This window comes from Perissodus microlepis, chromosome 10 (genome assembly GCF_051167445.1).
Source record: "Perissodus microlepis isolate ML-2025 ecotype Zambia chromosome 10, ASM5116744v1, whole genome shotgun sequence".
NCBI classification, from domain to species: domain Eukaryota; kingdom Metazoa; phylum Chordata; class Actinopteri; order Cichliformes; family Cichlidae; genus Perissodus; species Perissodus microlepis.
The window spans coordinates 7,263,925-7,284,011 of NC_140470.1; the positions used below are offsets into that span (position 1 = coordinate 7,263,925).

The window sequence follows — 20,087 nt, forward strand, 5'->3', positions numbered from 1 at the left end:
TCCTATGCAAAACAAAGTTCAACCCATGATTTTTATAGTTTGTAGAACTTACTTAGTCTCTCTTTGTGAAATCTTTGAAGCGAAATTTTGGCCCACTCTTCTTTTATAGCATTTTTCCAGATCATTGAGGTTTGGGGGCATTTGTTTATCCACAGTTCTTTTAATACTTTGGTATGCAGAGAAGCTCATAGTCAACTCAATGACTGCAAGGTGGCCAGAACCTGTGGCTGCAAAACAAGCCCAAATCATTACCCTTCCACAGTTGAGGTGACTGTGCAGTGTAATTTCAACATCCAGTAAGAACTAATAAGATCAATCTGACTGGATCATCAGTATGACAATATTAATCTCAACTTACGTATAAGTTTAAAACTATTTCATGAACCAAAACATGGCATCATCAGCTGTATATTGTTTATACTATACATTTGTCAGAAGTAGAAATACCAAGTCTTTATGTATTAGAATATCTGTAGCAAAAAATAACAAATGGAGTAGGTTTAATCACTTTATTCAATAAGTTGGACAGTGCATTAAAACTGTAAAGTTGAAGGATTTAAACAAATAGAATCTGCTGAAAGACAGTAAAATGCTCCTTTCCAGTTGAGGGCAGATATAGTGTCTTTGTAACTATGAGTGATTATTTCAAGTAGCCATGTGATTGACTATTGACTGGGCACAGATCTAAAATAGTTACCAAATAAAACAATAAGACAGTAGTCTACATTAAATCATTGATGTTTAGCGATTTGTAATCTGCACAGATGCGTTATTTAAAGCCAAAAGGGTTAGACTATAACAATATTAGGAGCATTTGATGGAGTCTGCAGACATGTTATACTAAACAATATCTGTTTACTGGAGGAAGAGACTCCACCCTCTTCAGCCTCATTACCAGTTAGAAGACAGAACATAAAACATAAGGGCGAGTAACTGATGCTCCCGGGATGCTGAGAAATGTCTAAAAGAAGTAGGAGAACGTTTTTTTCTCATAGCTTTTCATTACTGCAGTCAGTGTTAAGGATTAAAAAAATAATGACACTGTATTATTTTTAAATACTTAATATTATCATGTTCCATATCCGTTGCGTTATGCTTTTATGCAGCACACAGTATACAGGTGACATGTTTTTCAACACATTTTTGGGAATTTGCATAAAATATAAAGGGGAAGTTGGAAGAGCACAACCTGATCTGTTTGATTTATGACCTTCACTACAAGTCAGAAATCCCCCAGGATTTACCAGCACTTTGAAAAAGAATCCCTTTGTTAACTAGGTGACTATTATTTCCTTTATAGTGGTGTTTCCCTTTTATATTGTTAATGTGAAAGACGGATTTTTTGTGGGATCAGCTTACATTAGATTTACGGAAGCATGAAATTAAAAATTAGGTTCCAATGTTTTCTCTATAGCTCGGTTGAAGGGCATTGTGTGATACCTCCATGGGCTGTTTTCCAGCATGGACAGGCCAACTTTCATTTAATTTCCTACCGTAATTGTACTTGATACTGCTGTAAGTCTAACGGTAATTTTTTGGGGTTTTTTGTTTTTCAAAACATTACATCTCTTCACCTTTCCAACAAAGAAGGATGGGAATAGTATGCAAAAAGAATGATTGATTTACTGATATTAATAACCGTATAAAGCCTTTCAGTTGCTGCAAGTTGCTGCATGCTATAAGGTGCTATAAGGTGGCTTTTTAAAGCCATACATAATTTGTTGAAATGCTGCCATCATATTCAACTGCTAAAGTAAGACAGTGAGCCAGCATGCACTAGGTTAAGTATGGAGTTCCATGGGGCTCCATGCTAGGACCAAGTCTATTTACATTATACATGCTTCCCTCAGGCAGTATTATTCAAAGGCATTGTATACGTTTTTGTTGCTATGCAGATGACACCCAGCTTTGTCTATCCATGAAGCCAGATGACACGCACCAGTTAGTTAAACTGGAATAATGTCTTAAAGACATAATGACTTGGATGACCTCTAATTTTCTGCTTCTAAATTCAGATAAAACTGAGGTTACTGTACTCTGCCCTTCAAATTTAGAAACATAGCATCTAACCAGATTCCTAACCAGGAATTATTTTTGACCAGGATATGTTCTTCATTGTGCATACCAAACAAATACGTACGACTGCAGATTGCATTTGCGCAGTATCTCTAAAATTAAAAACATAATTTTTAGAGCTGCACTGAATGTAATTCATTATTATGAGGTTGTCCTAAAAAACTCCTCAAAAGCCTTCAGTTGATCCAAAATGCTGCAGGGAGCTGCACTGACAGAGATTAAAAAACAGAACATAGTTCTCTAATATTAGCTTCTATTTATTGTCTCCTTATTAAACCCAGAGTCAAATTTAAAATCCTTCTTATCACATACAAAGTCTTGAATAATTAGGCACCATCTTGCCATTAAGGCTTCATAGTATCATATCATGCCAATAGAGCACTTTGCTCTCTGACTGCTGGTTTACTTTTGTTTCCTAGGGTATTTAAAGGCAGAGCCTTCGGGCCCCTCTTCTGTGGAACCAGTTTCCAGTTCGGATTTGGGAGCCTGACAACCTCTCTACTTTTAACATTAGACTTATAAGTTTACTTTTTGATAAAGCATATAGTTAGGGCTGAAGCAGGTGACCCTGAACCCTTAGTTAGAGTGTAAAAGTCCTAGGTTGCTAGGGGCTTCCCACGATGCACTGTATTTCTTCTTCACTCACCTTTTTAATTATTAATCATTGGCACTCTTCCATAACTCGTCTTCTGTCCTGTCTCCCCATGGCAGATAGCTGCCTAAGCCTAATTCTGCTAGAGGTTTCTTCCTGTTAAAATTTAGTTTTTCCTTTCCACTTTCACCAAGTGCTTTCTCGTAGGGAATTTCTGACATTTGCGCCTTCAGGGAACTGTTTTTGTGATTTGACACTATATAAATTGAATTGAATTGAATTGAACTATAAATGGCCAATGAGGTTGAAGATTTCTCTAAAAATGAAGTTACAGCAAAAGCCTTCAACAGCTTCTTTGGAAGAAATGAGACAGAGAGTGCTACATAGAGTTTTACACTTTTCTGTATTCACATACAAAATGAACAAGAAATTGACGTGTAAAGTAAACCACATCAAAACACTTAAAATGATGTGTGAATCATTATGGAAGATAAACAAATTTAAAATAAAAGAATCATCATAAAAGAATCAGCCATTCAAGTTGACATACTGTATTCAACTGGCCTTTCCTCATTTAAAAAGATTGATCATTGTGAAAACGGCACTCCAACTGGTTCATTTGTGATGAATTTTGTCTCTCTTTTTTTTAAATGATATTCTGCGCCAAGGACATATACTGCATATAACTCTATCTTCTGGTTTTGGAACATCTAGCCATATTCCTTTGAACTCGGTATATGCGCGACTCGGATTCAGAACCGTTGCGCAGTGAGCTGTGTGCACATCTAAGCTACAGTTTACAGAGAAAGAATGAAAAGAGGAAACAAAGCTACTACAAACAAAAGGCCTTATAAAAGAGAAGGTTCTAGGAAGCACAGTCACTTCACCTACCATTGAAAATTTCCAAGCAGAAACACACAATGTAAGCAAATGTACCTTCAGCTGGGAATTAAGTTTCTGGAAAACATACCTTTTTAGCCTGTTGATGACTTGGTGAGGGTAGCAGTTATACATATTATTTGTGTCCGATTGAGTCTGATTCATGTTAGAAGTAGGGCATTTATATAGATAAGGTCTATTTATGTCGGCAGGTTGGAACAATAGATGTCATAACATACAAAGAGCTTACAGAGAAATGACATCCAACCTTTTGGGGTTATGCCTTTGTAATATGGGGTCATGACATTGAGTTTTCACAAAGGTATTGATTATGTAAGGGATTTTTTTTTAACCCCTTGGGTATAAATGTGAGGTTAGAATACAAAAACACTCAAGTGGATCTTGAAAACTGATAGCATTCAGTGTCCCAGAGGTGGAGAAAACATGGTTAGTTAGCTTACTGGCAATTACTTGATGCGGGCTGTCCTCTATTGTCTCCAATTGTGTGAATCCCTCTTTTAGAATCAAATAAAACTGTAATCTGTGTCCATGTACAACATATAGGTTCAATGACAAATTCGATATCACATGTTTGTTTAAAAGATTTTGCTAACAAAACACTGTCATGAGATTATGTAACCTTGAGGATATTAAGTTAACCAAAAACAGTAAGGAAATGCCAACTTTCCCTTAAATGCCCTATTTCTCATAGAGATACTGCTGCATGATGTCAATGCATGAATGATACGCTCTGAGGCATGATTCACAATAAAACAAAAAAGGCGACTCAAATATTTTGAAAAAAAAAGGTGTATGCTAGTTCTGTATGTGACTTTAGTCGGTTGTTTTGTGTAAATGAAAACTGTTTGCAGTTGTTTTACGCCAATAATTATTGTTTGAATAAAAACTCTAATGTTGAATCAGTGTCACCTTTTGTCAGCAAAGACTGACTGCGAAAAGGTGAATCAGAGTGAATCGCATATAGGTCTACTGATAAGAAAGAAGGAATCAAGTAGCTAAGAACTCAAATCTTTGCAAAATTACTATATAAAAATACATTTCTTGCAGACTTATCAGAATGTGTACTGGTAGTTTTACAGAAAGATATACAGAAGGCACATAAATGTCTTAGTATTCAAAAATATTACTGAGATAACTGCCAGAACATACTGTTCCCTCGTTTATCGCGGGAGTTACGTTCTAAAAATAACCCGCGATAGGTGAAATCCGCTAAGTAGCCAACTTTATTTTTTACAATTATGCAAAACGTTTCGTCGATATTGTTGTGTTTGTTGGGGAGAAAACTTGCAAACATACAATACAGCACTTCAGAGTCACACTACTAGCGATCGAAGATTTATGTAAATTTGACAAGCTGAACGCATTCTGTACTGTACAGGAGACACGGCACGTGATTGATTGACAATGGTTTACAGCCGATCAGGACGCAGAACACAATGCGCTGTTAAAAAAAGAGAAAAAAAAAGCGAAACACCGAGGCCGCGAAAGGTGACCCGCGTTATAGCGAGGAACCACTGAATATGAAAACATGGGCATAGGCTTCAGGTGAGTACAGGAGAAACAGGGCTGATACGATACAAGCATGCAGACAGCATGTCCAGAAATCTGGTAATACTGTACAAATCACAACTAAGAGATATGTTTGGAATTATCATCACCTTAGAGGTAAAAGATAATTTAAGGAGTTGCAGTAGCTTATAGTTGGATGGCAGCAGTAGATATGCTTTCTCTGTCTGTGTATCAGTTTCTGCCTCTTCCCAACAGTCTGCCACACGTGATCAGACAGAGATGGGAATGAAAGAGGGAGCGGCTCAAGGACACCCTGATAACGCATGCTGAGGCTCTTTCTTTCTGTCTGTCTCTGTATCGTTCATCTTCAAACCATTAGAAATCCTGTCAGCTGCTGAGCTTGCATTAGTGATGATTTAAAATAAATAAATAGTGTAGCTCTCTGTTGATACAAACGCCAAACAGTGGAAAGTGTCTGATGGATTTCGGTAACATGACATTGTAAAGGTATGTACATACCTTTGAGGATTTACAATATCAGTACCTTTGCCAAATAATGAAACTCCAGAAAGCATTTTATCAAGGTCCAGCAGATCATTTTAAACAGTGCATTCCTGGTGATTATATTATGCTGACACTGGTTTGGTTGCAAAGGTGGGAGGACAATAATAATCACAGGAATCACAGGCTATTTTCAGGCATTTTTGTTTCTTTCTCTTTTCTTTTCAGACAATATTTCATGGCATGTAAAAGTGTAATCAAACTTATTCTAATGGCCTATGAACTGTTTTTACATAATATTACTTGTTTCTCTCTAAAAAGTAGTAGTGAAAGTGTGTAATTAGATAAAATGTTAATCTCAGCTGTTACTAAATAACGATACGTTATCTGCACCTTCTCCTTTGATTTCCACCCACCCACTCTCTTCCTGTCCATAACTGCAGCAGAGCTATCCAGTGCTGCTATTCCACACCTGTCCACTAGTCATTCCCCTTAGTTCTCGGTGTGGCAGTGGTACAGTTAATTGAGTGTAGAGCTTTTCAGTCTGTCCTTCCCTTCATGTGAAAGCTTTTTTAAAGTCATGTGAGCCTGTCACGTCTCAGCGAGCTTGGCTTTGAACTTTGATTTAGTGAGATTTATTTTTAGCCTAGCCTGCTGTGACTTGTGTCTGCCTTCCTTTTCCTCTTTCCTGTTTGCCAGCGATCTAAAACAGTGACACAAGAGAAGGTTTGTCAGTATGTTTACACACGTATTCACACACTACCGATGCTTCTCTCGCTGGCATTTGCTCGATACCTAGTTGCTGAGTCTGAAGCAGCTAAATAAATATTAATAAAAAACTCTGTTTAAACCTGTCCTGTATCTGAAAATTACTTTTGTCGATAGCATTTTGTTAGATGGATGAAGACACTCTGGTTCTATAAAATCACAGGACATAGTTACACTGATTATAATTGTGTTTTGCTCTTGATGTTAGTAAATCACAGAGTCATATCAGATGCTTTGCAATGGGAAGATAACTAAAATAATGACTCCCATTTATTATAATAATAATAATAATAATAATAATAATAATAATAATAATAATAATAATAACAACAACAACAACAATAATAATAATAATAATAATAGTTATTATTATAGTTATAAAAAAATAATAGTTAAGGTAATAAACCTTGATTAAAAATACATAGAAAATTGGCGGATTTACATCACACTAGCACTGTGTAACCACTAGTGGTCCTTCATCTCCCACAAGTTGAGAGAAGGACGGCTCAGACTCCATGGTTTGTTCCCTTCAATATCAGTAGGTAATACTCCGTATTTGGGAGGAGGGGGAATAAAAACAAACACTTCAAATGAGCCCATGAACTACTCAAATCTTTACATAAAATACAGAAATATAAGAAACTGAAGCCATATAAAAACAACTGAAATCTATCCAACCTTGAAAAATTACCAATCTCATATGTCATGAAGCGTTGACATGGTGAGAAAGGACGTGAAGTACGTGAAAGCAGCATTGCTTCTGGCCGGGCCAGCAGGATGACGCTGGACAGAGGCTGAGTGTGACACTGGTGTCTGTCACATAAACAAACCCCTTCTTGCATGGCTCTGTGGACCTTTAACAACTAAACGTAGGCGGTATTAGCGTTATTACACAGCTAATTTGAATGCTGACAGAAATACTTTAGTCAAAAGAAGATGTCCCCATTGATGAAAAGTTCATTATAGTAGTTGAGTCTGGTGAGAGGTGAGTTTGAGACAAGTTATGGCTAAAAAAAAAATAAACCTTAAGCTAACACAGGCTAACAGGACGTAGTAGCCAGAAGTGTTTTTTTCGTTTTTTTCCTTTTGTCTTGTTTTGTTTTTTTCCGACTCCAGGATGCTAGAGAGTGTTATTCACATTACAGAATAGCGTAATAGAGTTTAGCGTCACCTATTTGAGGGCATGACAGTAACATGCTAAACCAAGATTAAGCTAGTTAATTAGCTCGAATTAGCAGAGTCCCCATCCTCCGTGTAATACGAACCGTACTCTCGCGTCCATATGGGAACCGCTAAGTTGAGCTAGTGATGGGCAAAACGGGTCTCAGTAACGGCAGCTAAGACAGATCTTTTTGCATCATATCACTTGTTGCATCCTCAGCTTAATGTTTGACTGCTGTTACATACACTCCATTGTTCGTGCCTTGTTCCGTGTTTGTTAAAATGTTTGAGTTCATCCAGGCAACGTTAGATAAAAACTAATTATTGAGTGCCATATTTATTCTAGGTAAATTTGAAATCTCTGTCCGAACAATGTCCTTTCCTGGTTGCACAAAGATGTTCAGTCTTTCTTTCTCCCTTCATAACAAAACCCTCCCTAAGAAACGATCAATTTCTTAATCATCTAAAAACACTACATTTCATATTTCATATATTACCTTCATCCTTAACCTTCATCTGTCTTTTTTTTTTTCAATTTCTCTCCCCCCCTCTAGTGACCTTATGTTATTTGCATGCTGAATTTCTAACCCACCAAACCCATCATTCACCTGCATGGCCACTCAGTTCTGATACTTAGCCAATTCTTTAGAAGTGAGAACTGTTTGCCCTTCCATGCATGTTGTGCTGTGAATGAGGCATCATGACTGAAGACAGGGATAACCCTGTGGTACTGTCATCTATGAAACCATGCCAGGACCTGTCGGGCTGTGGACAAGACCTAGAGAGCCTGCGTGCTGACTGGGAAGTGGCAAAATCGAGAACACGACAGGCTCATGAAGCGCTCAGTGCGGAGCTTAGATGGCTACGAGAAGAAGCAGAGAGAGAGCAGCAAAGAGCTGTGAGGGAGCTGACAGCCAGGCGAGGAGACCAAAAGGACAGAAACTATAACAGACACAGGTATTTTCTGGCTAAAAAGGTGGACACTGAAAGCAGTAAATGGCACGGTAGCGTTGACTCCACACGGAAAAAGGCTTTTTGTTTTTGCAGCAGACAGACGTATACAAAGCTGGAGCACTTACTGCTAACTCTGTATACGAAGATAAACGGTGAGCAGGCAGCTTATAAATTGCATCACAGGCAGAAATTTGAGCTAGAAAAGGCCATCTTCCTTTGCCACCTGCTAGAAGCTCATGGAAGACTGTTGCAGGGGGCACAGAAAGCGGCACCCCTCAGGCATGTTTTCAAAAGCCTGTCAAGGAAGCCATCTCAGGAAGACAGCAGTAAATACTGTCAGACGACCCCCCTCCTAACCCCCCAGAGGAGCTTGCTACAGAGACCCCATAGCACCTCCCACTCACCAAAAAGCAAAATCAAACTAGATCAGTGGAAGCAGCCTTCAGAGAGGAACTTATGTGCAGCTGACCCCTGTGCCACTCCTACAGTCTTGGACACCTGTCAGAACAGATCTCCAAATATTTGCCACTCTCTCAACACTCCCCATGCAGGCTGGGACGACCAGCCGTTGTCCTGCACTGAGTCTTCTAGATCTGAGGAGTCCTCGCCGTCCAAATGTATGAAAAGAAACATGGAGGTGAGCAACTTCATATTTCCAGGTTAACCTATCCATGTTTGTTTTGTGTTTTTTTAAACAAGAGGTAAATAAAAACCCACCACATAAAAAAAGTGATAAAGTTAAAAACATTTATCATCTTGTTATAATGCAACATTCTTCTAGTTCCTGGCAGTTATAACTTTTTTTATGGTTGGCATTCAGTATGTTAGTAGAAACTTTTCTATATGAAAATATATTCTGTCCTTGGTGTCCTCAGTCCATGCTTACTAGTCGTCCTGACTGTCTTTACTTGGACAGTGCTGCATATCTTTGCCTGATCCTGCTCCTGTTGGATCTCATGAGTCAAAAGCTGCACACATGCCTTCCATAAGCATCATGATGCTTTAGAATCATGTGACCACACATGGAAAAACAATTCAATAGTACTTAAATCTGTAACCTGGCTAAGCAACATGAATCTAGTATGGATGGCTTTGTCATTTCCAAGTCAACTTTGTTGTCATATACTGACATGTAAACAGCATATATGCTGATCTCAAAGTCATTGTACAAAATATTTTACATACAACAGTGTGACTTGAAGTGCGGAATGGTCTCAAGTACAGTTTTGGCAAGTGTTTTCACGTTAATGTTGTGCGCATGCTAGCTGTTTGCAAACATGATCATCAGATCAGTTTACTTAACAGCCACAGGTGTTAATTATAACAAAGTTTCTCTGACTTTATGCGGTGCTCATTTAACTATTATCTGTAATAATTAAATAAAAAATATATTAAAGGAGAATTATGCTCATTTTTAAGCTCCATATATTATCCTTATTTATCTTATATGTAGGGGTTAAAGCCTCTTCATCTCCCCCTTATTGTGATGATGGGGATTTGTGTGGCCTAGTGATCCTATGAGCTACATTATTGTGAGTATTCTGCTAGTGTCTCCCTAAGCCAGGGGTGGGGGAACTCCAGGCCTCATGGGCCGATGTCGTGCAGGTTTTAGATGTGTCATTGATCCAACACAGCTGATTAAATGGCTAAATGACCTCAACATGTCTTGAAGTTCTCCAGAGGCCTGGTAATGAACTAATCATTTGATTCAGGTGTGTTGACCCAGGGTAATATCTAAAACCTGCAGGACACCAGCCCTTGATACCTGGAGTTCCCCACCCCTGCCCTAAGCAAACTGTTTTTTGCTGAAACGCCAGACTTGCGAGAACATGCCACGCCTCATGTGGACCCAATACCTGGTGCAATATAGATCAGTGGCAGTCGAGGGTGGGGACCTTATCGGTCTGATCTGCTGCAACCGGCTTTGCTTACATGGAGCATCACTGCTCTGGTGGAGAAGGAGCCTGAACCCGTGCTTGACGCCGAGAGATACCAGCTTGATATAGTTGGGCTCACCATGATGCACAGCTTGGGGTCTGTAATCAGTTTCCTGGAGAGCGGTTGGACTGTTCCATTCTGGAGTTGCTCTTGGTGATAGATGGTGAGGAGGGATGGTGTCTGGTGTTTATTATATCTTACTCCATTTCACATATCAATGTTTTTTTTTCTCCATGTCTCTGAGAAGTATATAAAAAAAGGAAAGCTGTGCCTTTAGGTTGCAGACACATTTTTTGATGGGCTATGCAGAAATTGTTTGTGTGTTTCTGTCATGATATTTTGAGCTGCTTGACAAGTTGCATTTGAAATTACCTGAAAATACCTTTAAATTTCCTTAAAATAAACTTTACTCCATTTATGTTCACATTTCTTCTCTAGCTAGATGCTGAACTACTGCAACCAACTTTGTTTACATCTCCACCAAAATGCATCAGGGGGATGAGAAAAAAAAGATTAATTTTTATTTATATAGCACCAAATCACAACAGCAGTCGCCTCAAGGCGCTTTATATTGTAAGGCAGCTGTCCAACACTATTTTCATGGACCGACCTTTAAGATAAATACAACAAAATAAAACCAGTACCAGAAAAAAGAACATTTATTAATAACACACAGGAAAAGACCCAGGGAAACCGAGTTAATGTTAAAAACGATAAAAAATAACGGTAAAAACCCTAAAAACCATAAATGTCACACCTGTGTCTCAACTCTCGTGGCCCGGTCCCAAACGACTCACAGTACCGGTCCGTGGCCCAGGGGTTGGGGACCGCTGTTGTAAGGTAAAGACCCTACGGTCCCTATTAAGACCCTACGGTCTTAATAGTATTGTGGGTGGAAACTGGATGTCATTATTGTGTTATTACTGAATAATTTTGAAAAATGACCTCTTTCAAGAGTAATATACATTAACCTACCTATCATGTGAAGGTGCTCGAACATCATTCTGGATTTTTTCGGCCCATTTTAACCTCCATTTATACATATGCCTTGTTGCAGCCAATTATTTTAGCTTCTTGCTTTAGCTCCATTTCTCTTTCTTTTGAGCCAGCTTTCTTCTGATTGGCTGTTACTTGCAAAGTCAAGTCATAGTCAAAGAACAGATGGATGGATGAAATCTAAAAGATTAAGCTATCAGGAACTGTATTTTGTATATCAGTTGTGCACTGAAACAGTCAAGTAAAACAAAAGGGAAGAAGCAAATATCAGCAAATGTTGCAGCTTTTTAAAATGTCAAAATGATGCAAGATGTGTTAAATAGTTTAAAGTCCGAAACAGCCATTTTGGCCGCTATGACAGCTTAGAAACTTAATTTTCACACTTTCTTAAGCTTGAACCGTCTATTGGAGGTGAATATTGCATGATATGTGCAGAGAGGAGGGTGGAGGGTGTGTGTGTTTATGTGTGTCTTGTAGGACTGGCAGAATTGGGTCACTGTGCTTCCATGTCTTAAATTTTAGATAAAGTTTTCATAGGCATGGATTTGAATAATTAATCAAAGCTTGAACTGTGTCTAAAAAGTGGGCAATTGCTCATCTCTCTATATTTTTCTTTAATATTTCTTACACGTTGCTGCTAAAGTATTGGACCCAAATACTAATACTCTAACAAGAATGCACTGACTCATCCCTCTTTCTTTTCGTCATGTCTGATCTGCTGATAATATTTTTCAGCATGTGTGGAAAGGCATATTCATTGTTTTTTCTTTTGGGCTTTTTAATCAGTCTATATCTTGTCTGTAATAATGTTTAAATTTCAATGTGAAGTGTGTGAGTGTAACATAATATTTATTTTCTTGTGAGATGCTCTTCCGATTGTGCCAAAATGAGCATAAAAGGATGTCTCTGCCATTGATCTATGATGCGCCTGGCTAAAGCTCCTTTCTTTGCAGGGGCATATGTGGTTTGACATTTATTATTTTATGCTCAGTAAGATTTTTCATAGTTACTGTATCTTGTTGTAAGCAGGGCTGTAGGGCTGTTCGATATAACGATATATATCGGATGACGATATAAAAACATCTATCGTTTCATTTTACGCTATCGTTTGTTTCGTGGTGTCGCAAAATAAACTGCGGCAATATTTTTTCATCGTTTTGATGGTCACTGTAGTGGCTATATTAATTTTCTTAAAGTTCTCCCTTTCTCTTATATTCAATATAACCACACTATGGACAGACAAGCGCCTGTTTTTATGCGTTGTCGTTAGCAACAACGACACTGCATGTCCGCTTGTTTATTTTCCTCATAAACCTTTCACAATAAAGCTCAAGATCCTGTTGAGACTTTTCAAAATAAACTGAATCACGTGAAAGAGTATGCAAAGTATTTATGGATGAGAAGCAAAACAGAGTCATCAGGTGCTAAAAAATAAACCTGAGACTCAAACGTTAGAACAGGCTTTTCCCCGCAGCACGCTGCGTAATAAATACTCACAAAGAAAACGGCGGCCGTTACAACTTATGTCTAAAAATGTATAGTTTCATACATCGGTTAAAACACTCGACTCCAGGTACACGACGCCCAGCTGGAAACACTTCACGCAAGTCGAGCTGCCCGAGATTCACAGAATTTACAGAAAATGTTACATTTTTGTGATTTATATCGTTATCGGGACAATAGATGTCTTATATCGGGATATGAGATTTTGGTCATATCACACAGCCCTAAGCAGTAGTCATGTGTACTGCAGCTCTCTCACATATTATTTAGTTGTTTTGCTGTCAAGAACACTGCTACTAACAAAGGAGCAAATTTAAACTTTCAAAGGAGTTGAAGCAGAATATAGATGGTGTTCAGAGGCACTCATGTGTTGGTTGGTTTGTCTTTAGGCTACTTAAGGTCTTGTGAGCAAACTAATTAATAATGGAATAGGTTGAAGCTGGGGAAACCGATGTTAGGACAAAAAAATTAACCTTGTGTGTGTGAGCCAAAAGTATGTGGGTCTCAATTTTTAACCATTTAATGTATCAAAATCTGCACGGTAAAGGAAATGTGAACTTTAATTTTCAGGATGAACTGTATGTGATTTTACTTTTGATTGCACTGGCAACACACCAGAAAAATACCAGGTAGAAAAAAATTTTAAAAAGCCAAAATTTCCAGTTAGTCTTTGTTGCTCCTAACTACAGCCTCTCTAATGTTTGAAGTAATGCTTTATACGAAAGTTGCATTTTCACAACTAGAAAAAAAAAAGCTTATTTTAAAAATATCACTCACCAAAATGCAAATTCCTTTGGTGGTTTCTTACACAGTAAGATAGATTATTTGTTAGATAAACTATCAAAATGCAGCAAAAAGGCATCCACAGCACAGCACAGCTGGGATTTCCAGTAAATTTATTCCAGTTTACAGAGGTGAGGCTTGTCAGACACTGATTGGCTACAACTTCCTGTGTCGGGAAAGTAAAAATTATTCATAGAGGCCTATTTTAATACTGCATAATTTCCTTAATTATGGGATTAATAAAGTATTCTGATTCTGATTTCTTTACAGTTTCACATGAAGAAACTTTACTCTTAAGATGAACTTTTCGCCCTCACTGACTAAAACATACTTTTTTTTCTCATATCCAGTCAAGTAAATGACTATACGATGTTTTTCACATATCCATCTACTCTAATTGCGTCCATTTCCCTAGTGCACAACTACAGTAAAACATTACAGTCAGTTTCTGCTGGTCATAGCTGTCTGTCTGCCTGCCTCCTGCAGCCTCCCTCTGTTGCACTGTCTACTGCCCCTTGAACAATCAATAGGCAGCCAACATCATTCCAGCGTCATCTCCATGGAAACGAGCTCTAGTCCCTGTAATGATTGGGTCCCTTCTCAAAACCTGCCTTTTTGTGATAGGACGATGGATGCAGTCCTCCCAGCCCCCTCCTTTCATAGACACTCGGCATCTCACACACACACACACACACACACACACACATTTTTCTCTTCGTCCTCCTGCTTCACCTTTATAGCGCAGCAACCAAGAAGGGATTAAGCATCCTGTTGAGTCTTATTGCTTCTGGATGAAATGCTTCTTGACAAGGCAGCATGAATACGGAGAGACTCACAGCTGAGGAGTAAGCATGCCACCCACATCTCAACCTTGCTGAGAGAATGAGGGCTGAAGCGAAGACCTGTTAGTCTGTTCTTTTTTTCTCCATCACACGTCTCTTGTCGTGTTCTACTTGATTTGGGACTGCACGGGCTATTTCAACATTACGTAGGGTATGAGTGAACTAGCGTGTCTTCCCTTTTCTATTTATGACAACCCTCCCCCTCGTGCAGACGAGCAGCGAGGCAAGAAGAAATGGGTTATTTCAATGTTGTGAGCTGGACTCTGAATCTGAATGCTACACTGTGATAAATATAACAGTATGCTCAAGAATGCTGCTGTGCTGTGACATTCATTGATTGGTTTTCACAAGCGAAGACCAAAAATATATAATATCCCTTTGGAGCTGATTGTCCTCATTTTGGAAAACGTCACTGCGTAAAGAGAGGAGGTACTTTAGAGATGAACCAGGAGTTATAACTGCTTTTAATCAACCCTCAACATCCAGCACGAGAGCTGTTTTTGTCAGTACCATTTAGCATGGATTTACAAAATTAAGAGCTTGATACCATGGCAGTAAGAGTTATTTTCTTGTTTTCAGACACTTCACCTTAGCCTTGAATAAGAGCCCAGTCCTGCTCATGAACTGGTGGAAGTCAACCTGCGGTCCATGTAATTCTCCTTCAGCAAATGAAACACAAGCAATGGCTTGGTCTTGGCCGAGCACCTCTTGTGGTCATATTGATCTCCTCCGCTCTGTTTAACTTTGACAGAGAGTGATGTACGACTTGTGCACTCGGCCTGAGCAGCCTGAGCCCGCGCCGGCAAACAGAGAAATGGAGAGCCGCGAAGAGGCGAAAGCTTTCGGGGCACAACAGCCGGAGTTGAGGGGGTCGGTGGAGCAACATGATAAGCAACAAGGCAGCCTCTCAGACAAGGCAACCCCAACGACAGCTAATGTCACTACAACATCACTGTTAGGAAAGAGGCACCACTCGCTTTACGCAAACCTCAGTGGCTTAGAAATGGAAGGGATACATAAAGTAAGTGCGGAACACCAATGTGTCTTTCTGATGGTTAATGGCTTGGAAATGTTTGGGCCTGGATAGGTGTCAACCTACTATTAGAGAGAAGCTAATGTATCTAGAGTATTACAGGATCATTTTGACAGGAGATTTCAACTCAATACTCAAGGTAATGTTCAGGTTGTGTTGCAAACCATAATATGGGCTAGTTCTGCATATCCTCTGTAACTGAAAGTCACAGAGCCGTTATTTAAGTACAAATCATTTGTATGGGATTACACTGGTGTTGCACTGCTTATTTTCATTAAAGCTTCTTTATTAAGTTGCTGTAGTAGAAATAGATTGTTAAACAGGAATCTTTCTTTATATGGTGACTTTTTTAACCTCTATATGTCCTCTAAATATTCAAAGTCAGCACTGAAGCCACAAGATTGTAGTATGGCTAGTAGATACTAATTCAAGTAGCTTCTCTAAGGAGTTGTAGTATACGAAGCTATTACCACAGCCAAAACATCCTTAGATAATACAGCTTTGGAATAAAATACCAACAAATGAAACAAAGCGTATCCAAAATTATTTGGAATAACTGAACACGAGTGGTTTAAACTGCTCTAAAAAGTTGGTCAGTTCTGTTTAAAGTTGCAGGCAGTCCCTCGGAGCTGCAGGAAAAAGACATGTCAAAACAGCATCTCCATTAAAGTATGCATAGACAGCTGAATCAGTCTGGGCCCCGTTGAGCTGCTATAACTTGCTAGACCATTTATCTTTGTTTTGCCATGTGATTGTTTTTAGTTTTATCTTTTCAATCACATAGTGTTCACAGAGAAATTTCCACTTTTTTGACAGCATTTTTTCTCCCCAAAACATTGGCCCTTACTTGTTTATCTGAGGCTCTGAATGTTTCTGTAGTTATGACACAATTTCATCATTTAAGCAAAGTAGTAATCTGTGTGCAATATTACCCACTCTCTTCCCCACCCCCACAACTTTATTACCCACAATCACCGTTTAGCAAAAGCCCCTAATGAACTGTCAACACACATCCTGGCAGAAAATCTGTGGCCACACACCCTGAGAGGGAGCATAAAGCGATGCCTAAGAAATGATTATTTGGTCTTTTTATAGTAGCGATCGGCAGCTGTGTTTTCCACCAGGAATCTGCCAGTCTTACATTACTGTATAACTACACTGTTATTTGCTGTGCGGGTACCACAGTTGGCCTTTTGTTTTGTTTCCCTAGTCCCGCCCATAATTGATGACTGTCTGCGGTATGTTGTTGTATGCTAGGATGCTTTTATATAACAATGTACCAAATTGTATTACACCCCCCCCCCCCCCCCCCCCCCCCCCAAAAAAAAAAAGAAAAAAAAAAAAGAGTAAAATATTGATGTAAGAAACAGAGCATGTTTTGCACAGCAGGCGTTAGAAACAGTGGCTGGAACTGCCCTGTGGAGAAAATTGGTTGGTTTTAATGTTTTGGTGTAATTTATCAGATTTTAATTATACAGAGTGGCTTGGCTTAAGAATCAGAAAGTATTTTATTCATTCATTAATTCACAGAAGTGGTTAGAACTCATTTTACATACATTTTTTAAGAAGTTGCTGCTGTAAACATTTCCTGTCCCTGCACGAAAGAGGCATGGTTTTACTGAAGTCTAACAGCATTGTTGACTTTCTGTGCTCTGTGATCTGCAGTTTTTAATACCTGCTTTGATTCCATATGTCTGATTGCTAAGTTCCATATGGAGCTACATACAAAATCCATTTATCCGATCACTCTACTGACGCGTGTATCTTTAAAATTGACCCTGCGTTCAGATTACATTAAAGGTCAACAAGCTGTGGTTTCTGTTCAGTTTTACATCGGTTTAATTCCAGCTGCTGAAAACAATGATTATGTATATTTTTCTTGGCCTGAGAGAAGTGCAGAGGTATGCAGTTGTGTTTCTGCTCTGAGAATCTGCTACTCTATCACCTCAGTCACTCTTGAGGGGACATTAACCACTTTGTAAAATATCCAAATCATAAGAATATGTGTCACTCGGGTGTGTTGTCAGATGTAGTTTGAAAGCCAGTAAATATAGTTTTTGTTACCTTGTCAGTGTGTCAATTTTCCCGCTATGGATGAAGTGGCATAACTGCTACTCAGCGAAAATCTGGTAAGCTGTTTCTTCCTACTCGGATTAGCTCAGTGACACATGCATGCAGGTTTGTCAGGTTAAGAGGGAGATTTAAAGGCCACGTTTTCAGATTTTTGGTCATAGTCATTGTTCACCTCAGCAATCCAAATGAGTCAATTGAGGTTTTAAGTAGTTTATATTTTTTTGTATTTTGTTCAGATGAATGAAATATGGGTGTTGAGTTGCAGTTACCATGTTTGCCCCTGGTTTGTGTAGGTTTTCTTTCACAAACTAAAGACTGTTTGCAGCAATTAAAAACACCATGCAGAGGACAGATGGACAGTTGTATCCAAGTTATTAGTAATGGTTAGAATCGAAGCAATTAAGTAGTTATGTGAAAAATACAATTTAAATATCAGACATCAGACTAATGTATCTTATTTTCTGGGCAATACAAATACACTTTATTATTTTTATTAATTCAGTTTAATTCAATTTTATTTATATTGCGCCAAATCACAACAACAGTCGCCTCAAGGTGCTTTATATTGTACAGTAGATCGTACAATAATAGATACAGAGAAAAACCCAACAATCATATGACCCCCTATGAGCAAGCACTTTGGCGACAGTGGGAAGGAAAAACTCCCTTTTAACGGGAAGAAACCTCCGGCAGAACCAGGCTCAGGGAGGGGTGGCCATCTGCTGCGACCGGTTGGGGTGACATAAGGAAGACAGGATATGACATGCTGTGGAAGAGAGACAGAGATTGATAACAGGTATGATTCAATGCAGAGAGGTCTATTAACACATAGTGAGTGAGAAAGGTGACTGGAAAGGAAAAACTCAATGCATCTTGGGAATCCCCCGGCAGCCTATGTCTATTGCAGCACAACTAAGGGAGGATTCAGGGTCACCTGGTCCAGCCCTAACTATATGATTTAGCAAAAAGGAAAGTTTTAAGCCTAATCTTAAAAGTAGAGATATTGTTTGTCTCCCGAATCCAAACTGGAAGCTGGTTCCACAGAAGAGGGGCCTGAAAACTGAAGGCTCTCCCTCCCATTCTACTTTTAAATACTCTAGGAACAACAAGTAGGCCTGCAGTGTGAGAGCGAAGTGCTCCAATAGGGTGATATGGTGCTACAAGGTCATTAAGATAAGATGGGGCCTGATTATTTAAGACGTTGTATGTGAGGAGCAGGATTTTGAATTCAATTCTGGATTTAACAGGAAGGCAGTGAAGGGAAGCCAATACAGGAGAAATATGCTCTCTCTTTCTAGTCCCTGTCAGTACTCTTGCTACAGCATTTTGGATTAACTGAAGGCTTTTCAGGGAGGTTTTAGGAGATCATGATAATAATGATTTAAAGTAGTCCAGCCTGGAAGTAATAAATGCATAAACTAGTTTTTCAGCGTCACTCTGAGACAGGATATTTCTAATTTAGAGATGTTGCACAAATGGGAGAAAGCAGTCTTACATATTTGCATTTAAGGACATGTCTTGGTCAAAAATGACTCCAAGGTTCCTCACAGTGTTACTGGAGGCCAAGGTAATGCCATCCAGAGTAAGAATCTGGTTAGATACCATATTTCTAAGATTTTCAGGGCCGAGTACAATAACCTCAGTTTTATCTGAATTAAGAAGCAGAAAGTTAGTGGCCGTCCAGGACTTTATGTCTTTAAGACATTCCTGCAGTTTAACTAATTGGTGTGTGTTATCTGGCTTCATGGACAGATAGAGTTGGGTGTCATCTGCATAGCAGCGAAAATGTATACTATGTCTTCTAATGATACTGCTTAGGGGAAGCATGTATAATGTAAACAGAATTGGTCCTAGCACTGAACCCTGTAGAACACCATAATTAACCTTAGTGTGGGAAGAGGACTCTCCATTTACATGCACAAATTGGAGTCTATTAAATAGATATGATTCAAACCACTGCACTGTAATACCTACAGCAGGGGTCGGCAACCTTTTTGATGATGAGTGCCGTCTAAAATTTCCTCAGAAGTCAATGTGCCATATGATTGCATTAGCAATAAATTTAATAACGCTCTATATGAACAGCTACACACTATATAGAACAACTTTACAGAATTATATTTGTTCGCAGATGTTGGCAGCTATCAGTGAATAGTTATTAGCTATTTTGAAACAAAAAAAGACACTTTTTATCCATAACAGCAAATGAACTGTACAACAGAAAATGCAAATGCTATGTATGGTCTCCTCACAACCCTGAAAACAAAAATGCTGTTGTGACAGTGATGTACAGTCTCGTTGGTATATCTATGATTTCTATACATTTTACATCAGACAAAAACTTTGGTTGTAAGATTCAGATAATTATTTATTAAAAGCTAGACATTTTAAATGAGAATAAGAAAGAAAAGTATTTCTTTGTGCCTCCCCCCTTTCCCTGTTAATGCCCTACCTGGCC

General features: G+C 38.8%; 1 protein-coding gene across 12 annotated transcripts in view; it reads left to right on the forward strand.

Moving 5' to 3' along the window:
• Nucleotides 1-7,150: 7,150 nt before the first annotated feature.
• tspoap1 (TSPO associated protein 1) overlaps nt 7,151-20,087 on the forward strand; it is a 75,154-nt gene continuing 62,217 nt past the window's right edge. For 8 of the 12 annotated variants that reach the window (XM_084941667.1, XM_084941669.1, XM_084941670.1 and 5 more), the window contains exons 1-2: nt 7,152-7,331; nt 8,062-9,098. In XM_084941667.1, the coding sequence (XP_084797793.1) occupies nt 8,208-9,098 (891 nt within the window). In that variant the 5' untranslated portion in view covers nt 7,152-7,331; nt 8,062-8,207. Of the gene's footprint in view, nt 7,332-8,061; nt 9,099-14,319; nt 15,545-20,087 lie in introns of those variants that run through there. The other 4 variants (XM_084941677.1, XM_084941676.1, XM_084941675.1 and 1 more) reach the window with 4 other exon arrangements.